Source organism: Cryptomeria japonica, chromosome 2, assembly GCF_030272615.1.
Source record: "Cryptomeria japonica chromosome 2, Sugi_1.0, whole genome shotgun sequence".
NCBI classification, from domain to species: Eukaryota; Viridiplantae; Streptophyta; class Pinopsida; order Cupressales; family Cupressaceae; genus Cryptomeria; species Cryptomeria japonica.
In genome coordinates this window covers 573,010,833-573,018,544 of record NC_081406.1, presented here as the reverse complement: position 1 = coordinate 573,018,544, position 7,712 = coordinate 573,010,833, and the positions used below count along the sequence as shown (strand labels likewise).

General features: G+C 36.8%; 1 protein-coding gene across 1 annotated transcript; it reads right to left on the bottom strand.

Annotated features, from left to right (window-relative positions):
* Positions 1 to 1,249: 1,249 nt before the first annotated feature.
* On the bottom strand, positions 1,250 to 7,074 carry LOC131050817 (uncharacterized). Its single transcript, XM_057985104.2, has 4 exons — positions 6,221 to 7,074; positions 5,207 to 5,302; positions 1,603 to 1,670; positions 1,250 to 1,486 (listed from the first exon to the last, which is right to left on the bottom strand). The coding sequence occupies exons 1-4, from the start codon at positions 6,836 to 6,838 to the stop codon at positions 1,366 to 1,368; spliced, it is 903 nt and encodes a 300-aa protein (XP_057841087.1). The 5' UTR covers positions 6,839 to 7,074; the 3' UTR covers positions 1,250 to 1,365.
* Between the last annotated feature and the right edge of the window lie 638 nt (positions 7,075 to 7,712).

The window sequence follows — 7,712 nt, the reverse complement described above, 5'->3', positions numbered from 1 at the left end:
GATATTGTTGTTTGACACAATGGTTCAAGGACAATACCTGTACTTGTCGAAAGATAGCGAGTCCTTTGGCAGTTTGTGCAATCTTTGTATCTTGTCTTGAGATTGCGTGTCTCAGTAATGCAAGTCTCGTGTATTTTGCACTAAGATTGTGTGCCTTAGTTTTACAAGTCCAATTAGGTGCAATGAGCTTCATTGACCTTGAGCCTAAAACATTATAACATGTTATTCTTATTGTGAATGTGATTCTCACTGTGGTTTTTCTCTTCTTGGGTTTTCCACATAAATTTGGTGTTCTTGTGTGTGTTGTGCTTTATGGTTTCATGTTTCAATAACCTTCTCCAATTCAGAGATATGGTCACCATAAGCAGTCATTGAAGCTTCCAGAGGCAGCAATTCTACTCTCAGCTCACTTTAACTCAGCTCATCATTCAACTTCAGGGTAAGCTTGCAATTTTTGGTTCTCTGAAGGGACCAACCTCATTAATGCAGTTTAAACTTTAAACTGCTCTCGGCGACCACACCACCTTGCTCCAAACAACAAATTCTATCTGCTTGGGAAGAAGCCCTAGATAATCCTGAATCTATGGGTGCCATGAGCTTCTCCATTTTCTTTTCAAAAAAATGAAATGAAATTATATTAATATTAAAAAAAGATCAAAGTAGATCGATGCAACTCAAAAGTAAATCTTACACTAGACAGTAATGAGGTAAAAGGAACCTCTTAGAGGAATCCCCTACTCCACATACTACCAAAAAAGTTGGCCCAATGGAGGGAATCCATCCAAAACTCCAAGTCATTACACAACCATACTGGAACCCACATCTGATCAAAAGCAGTGGGCCGAACATTGATGATGAAACCTTAGTGAAACAATACACAGATTGATTTACCTTGCATATACAATCCACCACCTCAGCAGTGAATTCTCTCGGTCATCACACTTCCCTGTTTGTATAATGATAGACCTTGTCTCATCATCAACGATCCCCACTCTGTCTTGTGAGCTTTTCTGAAAGCAAAGGAATGCAGATTCCACTGTGGATTTATATGTTAGTGGGTGAATATAGAAACCCTCCGTATTAATTGATGATCAACTTTAAAATTGTTGCCTTTATAGTGCTTGACCTCAAAAATTTATGGTAAAAGTTGCCTTGGATTATTTTTTTAATTGTTTTGGAATCAAAGAGAATTTAGAGTCTTGTTTTTCATAAGAAGTGCCATGAATTTCCCATAGATCGAAGGCTGAGATAATCAAAAGCTTTGCCAATAGGCTTGGTACAGTCATTAATTCTACCTCACAAGATGCTACATGAAGTTACTAGCGTTTAAATGTGAAGAAATGCTTTTTGCAATGAAACTGAAGTTTATAGAGAGGAACCAATAAGAAATGTCTTTATCACATTATTGAATTCATGTGGACTCTCCAACTGAACAGCATGTCCAGCTTCCTTTAACACCACCAACTTGGCCTTGTCACCCAGATGCCTGCACAAAGATACCAGGTTTAACCCTTAACTAGCTTTTAATGAGCACATTAATGACCTCTTGCTAGTAATAGTACAAGTGCATGAGTGTATAGGAAACCGAATAGGAAAAATTACCTTTTCAACCTATGCCCTAGCTCCAGTGGAAAAACAAGGTCATCAGCACCCCATATTATAAGTGTTTCCTGCAAGCAAAGCACAAACGTAATAAGCCTATTTATCAGATGCATGGAATTTTGGGGTTGAGATGGCCAAACTATATAAATTGTGAGATTTCAGCATCCAAGAAACCAAGTCTATGTGTGACATTTAGATGAAGAAAAGAACACTGTTAACAGTCCACCACATGCTTAACTGTGGTAATCTACTTTATAGGCCATATTCTAAAAGAAAATAGGCATGGATAGACAACAACTAAGGCTCCTCTGTTTGCGATTAAGAACTTTCCAGCATTACGATGGATATCTTACAATGTTGTCTCTGTTGAGAAGGTGGATTCTTGACAAAACTTTTCTAGATAAACTGCTTAGAAGCTATTAAAGCTTTCATCTGACATTTCATGTGAGCTACCTCACTCATCTTGAAATAAATGATGTTTGGTTACTGAGATAGATCACTCAAAATGTTAAGACATAGGCTTCAATAGCTTGTACAAAATTTATCCAGAAAAGCTTTGATAATATGTCTTCCTGCAAAAATATTCAATGTAAAAAAGTTGAATTCCATTCTTGACAAGACCTTGATAATGTAATAAAGATCTCTTCTAGTTAATCATATCGCTCCAAACAAGAAACAATTGTCCAGTCTTAGAGCAACTCCTTGATAGGCTTCCTTTCTACAGTTAGCATTTTGCAGAAAAGATTATTTGAACATTGTACAAATTTGTCTGCAAGTGTATGCTTTGAGTTTGTCTAGAAGTAGACTTTTATGGAACTTTGCTGGATCAAGTTATAATTTCTTATGGAATTTTAATAAGGACATAATCGGATGAATCGTTTAGCCTCCCAACGAAATGCTTTAGATGTCACAAAGAAGGCAATATTGTATGGGCTTGTCTGTTGCCACTACCACCTAGCTCAAGGCCTACCAAGAATCTAGCACGTCAAATTGCAATTTCTGAGACAATTCCAAAGCAACGGGAATCTATTCCAATAACATCTTTCAGTTCCCAATCCTCTCCGGCCCGAGCACTTCATAATGCAACAGGGATACATATGCACTTGAGGATCAGGTAGCCAGAGATGATCTCCCCAGGAGCTCAAATTATCTGTGAGGCTTAGTTTGAAAAGGAAGCAACTGAGCTACTAAAAGAAGCTAAAGTGGTTATGACCTCTCTCCAGATGAATATAATAATATTGACAAATAGACAAGATCATTTGCCTCTGTCAATAGCCCTGGCATCACCACAGCAACAAAAAGTGTAAGTTCCTTTCATGTTTTTATTTTTAAATACTTAAGGGGGGAATAAAACCTTCACAGCTTGTGCCAAAAAAAAGATATAAAGCAAAACGGAAGGAACCAAAGGCAAAATAAGAAAAATAGACTAGATACTAGACCTTTTGATATTACTAAATAGATGACACACACTAAAAATTGGTATTGCCCAAGGTTAGGGGATTAACGTTAGCCCAAAGAAGTAAAATTGATCCAAAAATTTTGGTCTCTTTGCTATAATAATACTTCATTTCTTCAGTTCAAGAAGACAAACGTACAGGCTTTAGGTTCTCCAAAGCATCAAACACTATTTTGCTATCTAGCAGTTGTATCGTATCAAATCACCTAGATAGTTCTGAAGGTCCTCTCTTTACATTTTCCATATTGGACAAATCCACCTGTAAAACAAAAAAATGTGAAATATCCAACCAAACAATATAGATGCTTATTGGATGTGACATATCCGTAATTCTGGACTGCTTATGCAATAACGGCAATTATTTATCATTTATGCTTCCATCTTGGGAGACATCAATTTTGGTGAAACAAATGTGATATGGCTTTGTTGTATCAGCACAAATTGTTGGAATTGAGATCCTTCATATTATTTGGAAGTTGAGAAATGGATGCAAGTTTGAAGGGTTTCATTTATCAGTTATCAGTGATGTAGGAAAACATGCTATATCTGTAATGGTTGCTCCATAAATGAATGATTAGTTGAAAGCAAGAGGTGTTGAGTGTTAGTTTTATGTTAAACTTAGCAATCCGATTGACAGTAAAAAACAAGAAAACACAAATGCACACATAACACAGTGATACCTTGGGAAAACCTCCCTCTTGGAGGAAAAACCCAGCAACAATAATCTCAGATCTGATTTGATTAAGCAGATTACAAGTTTACCCTTTTAGGGCATAAATCAACTATAGCAAAACTTGTCTTAATCTGGAAGTCAGGGTGATGTGCAGATCGCTATCAAACTTAGACAGCCTTTGGGCAGCCTTGACACTCTCCAGCAGACCTAAGGCAAATTCGGCAGCCCAGAAGATCTTCGCCCAGCCTAGCAGACAAATCGCTGACTGATAAGCATTCACTGCCCTAGAGTGCAGCTCCAGATTTGCTGATCACGGATGCTGATCAATGAAGGAAATTGCAGATCACATACAATAGAAGTTCGCTAACCTTGCAGAGTAATTCGCTAAGTGTGTATATGTTGTGTTGATGCTTGCATTGCCTTGAATATATATGAGCTTTTACATCCTATTTGACTTAGGTTGGCCTTTACAGTAAATTTATAAGGCATCTAAAGTTGGCGCACAAAATAGGGTCTGACCCATAATAATTACAAGTTACACATTATAGGGTCAGCCCTATCACATCAACAAGTTACATTATATCACCCATTTAGAGCCCAGCATGAATCACAAATTACAATGCCCATTTAGGGCCAGACCCAATTACAAGTTACACAAGTTGAGCGCCCAAATAGGGCCTGTCCTTTAACATTCACAAGCTACATAATATAATCACATAAGTAGGCCCATCAAACATTTACCAAGCTAGGTCGGCCCAATCAAGGGATACGACCTAGCTATATTTCAACATTGAGAACTCTTCTCACTCAAATTTACTCACTTTTTAGATTATGCTCTATGGTTTTGTCCCAACAAGTTTCCTCTCAACAACCAATTCATTCCTTGTGGTATCTACAAGTCATAAGATTGCCGATGTTGTTTGTTTCTCAGTATCTCCTTAAATCTCCAGAAGTTACTTAACAAACATACAGAGATTGGCTATATATCCAGAGTCTCGCCGCTCGAGTCCTAGAAATTCTATTAAACTACTCATGCGTCATCAAAACAAACATCTAGTTAACATCAGTTACCTGTGCTATCTAGTTTTCCTATTCTTTGACATGCCTTATTTGTGTTTGACTGGCTGCAAGCATCTTCCCATACTCAGCTGGTGGTCTGCAAGGCCTAAGACCCTTTTCCATTTTGCTCATTTCTATTATTGCTACATGATTCATTCGGTGGTTAGAAACTAAAATCTTGCAGTTCAACTTCTTTAGAGAATTTCGCCCTTTTTGTCCCTATTGAGTTTCTTCTTGTTTCTTTGCAATCTTAAGGCTTCTTACACTATGTTTAAAAACAACACACTATGTAAGGTATGGATGAGATCTAGAGGGTTTTAGAATTGATCATAGGAACTAGATCAACTAGTAGACAACAATTATTATCATAAAACTGGAAAGAGACTTGAATTTCTCAACTAATAAATAGCAAATACCTGATTTAACACAGGAAGTGGTGGTGCTCCTTCCTTGCTAAAAGCCACATGTTGCAACAATTCTACTTTCCTCTCCCTCTGTTCAGTGTACATTACCTGTCTCGAAGACCATACCTTTCATTAGGAGGTAGCTGAATATAAACGCAATTGAAGTAGCCAAATGAGTAAAATATAAAACTGAAGAAATTTAAACAAGATCTTGAAGAATAAGAGACATTAAGGCTTTAACATTGTATTTCATGCAGTGTATTGAGATATACCAATTAAGAAAAAACAGAACACCTAGCAGAAGAATGAGCTCATACAGGCCCATAGAGCTAAAATTGTGTTTATAGCTTGTATGTTTTGAGCTATACGAAAAACAAAAAATTGGAACCAGATAGACATACGAAGAAAATTGTAAACAGAGCCTAGATTGAAAGTTATTCTGTAAGGGAAATATGCAGATGCCACCATGGTGCAAAAGCCCCTATTTAATTAGAAACAAACTATGCGGCCTATAGATTTGCATCCAAACATTGAATGGCAGACACCTAACAAAAAATTTAGTTGGCTCCACTCTAAGGATGCTTCTACAATCTTGCGCCATTCACTACCCATACCTAGTTGCTAAGTAATCTTTTGGTCGTGTTATTGGGAAATCAAAATAGCACAGATGACGAGCCACTAGATGTATGCTAGAAGGCAGGCTTTCAGAGGCCTAAAAAATTGGGCAACACATTGATATGCACTCTGAACATGGAGAAGGTTGAATAATTTGCTCCATTTAGGTTCATGATGAATGAAGAATTCCTCCAAAAAATTGAAGAGTCTGTCCCTAATGTGAAATATAAAGTATAAGCTAACTAAACTGCTTCAGATACTAATAAAAGTTGAAAAATAAAATATAGTAAGAAAAGGAATTGTATAAATGCTCCAACATCTGAAAACACACACGTTGTAAACTGAATAATTTGCTTGATAGTTGAAATTTAGACAATGACATGGCAAAAAAGAAATATATAAATAACCCACATTGATAAAGTCCTGGAGAATGAACGAGGGAACCATTGTAGGAGGCCTGTTTAATGAAAACTTCATCAGTAACCTCAGATGATCTGGAGTCTTTGGCAGAAGGATGTCAGCCACAACCAGAGAATCATTGTTCTTAAAAAGCTCATCCTTATCCTCATACACCATGCACACTCCAGAACTAATAATAACAACTTTCTCCACAGAGTCAGGGAACAGATGAGCCAACCTATACGCCACAAACCCACCATAGCTAATCCCACCCAAATGAAACCTGGTCACGCCCAATTGCTTCAATAGCTTCATCACAGACTCTGCCTGAAAAAACTCTGATCTTTCATTCCCAGTGAAATAGGACTTCCCAAAGAAAACAAGGTCAGGCACATAGACATTGAAATTGTGCAGTAAGGGCCTGATCTGTAAATACCACTGCCACATTGCATTGGCTCCAAAGCCATGAATCAAAACAAGGGTGGGCTTTTTGGGAGATGGTGTTGTGGGCACCCAACAGTGCATCTCTGTGGTTGTGTCCACTTTAATCACTTGGGAAGTCATACCGCAGTAGATAAAGTAGAGTTGCAGAGACCAGTCCCTCCATGATATGAAGCTGAAAATGCTCATTTCTCTTCACAGCTATGAACTACCCTCACCCACCTGATGTGTAACCTTCAACGATAGAATGAATACCAAGGATTGATGAACGTGCATATTTAACTAAAGCACCTGTCATAATTTAGTCTGTATCACCTCAGAGGTTTTGTCCATTTGTTGATCTTCGTTCGCATCGCATACTTTTGGGAGATCCAATGACAGCTTTGTCTTAATATTCGTCCGTTCTGAAGTATACTGCAATGGTCCCATCCGGCTGTTTATTTAATGGTCTAATTTGGGTTAGGGTTTTAATAATAAAAAATTTAAAAATGGAAATGTTTTAAAGCTTCTGGTCTCATGAATTTTGTGGTTTCAGTTCCGAAATTTATGGAAGCAAGTGGTCTCAATATAATATTTTTGTCTTGTATATTATATGCACCGATAAAACATGTAAAAAAAAAACATTTTCCTTCCAAAAACATATTTTTAATGAAAATCTAAACTTAAACGTTTGACAAGTGACAGCAAGTGGTCTCACTATAATCTTTTGTCTTATCATGTGCACAATAAAAACTCTCCAAAACATACTTTAAAATATGTAAAAAAAAACATTTTTCTTCCAAAAACATATTTTTAATGAAAATCTAAACTTAAAAGTTTGACAAGTGACAGCAAGTGGTCTCACTATAATCTTTTGTCTTATTATGTGCACAATAAAAACTCTCCAAAACATATTTTAAAAATGTTACACGTAACATCTCACCCACTCAAATATGCAAGCCTAATTAATGAAAATCTAAACTTAAACGTTTGACAAGTGACAGCAAGTGGTCTCACTATAATCTTTTGTCTTATCATGTGCACAATAAAAACTCTCCAAAACATACTTTAAAATATGTAAAAA

Bases quoted from the DNA above. Each gene is read 5' to 3' on its own strand.
- LOC131050817 (XM_057985104.2), bottom strand. From the start codon at position 6,838: ATGAGCATTTTCAGCTTCATATCATGGAGGGACTGGTCTCTGCAACTC. The intron at 5,303-6,220 runs GTGGGTTATTTA...TCTTCGAGACAG, and splicing joins TTCTCCAGGACTTTATCAAT to GTAATGTACACTGAACAGAG. The intron at 1,671-5,206 runs GTATTTGCTATT...CTTTGCTTGCAG, and splicing joins CACTTCCTGTGTTAAATCAG to GAAACACTTATAATATGGGG.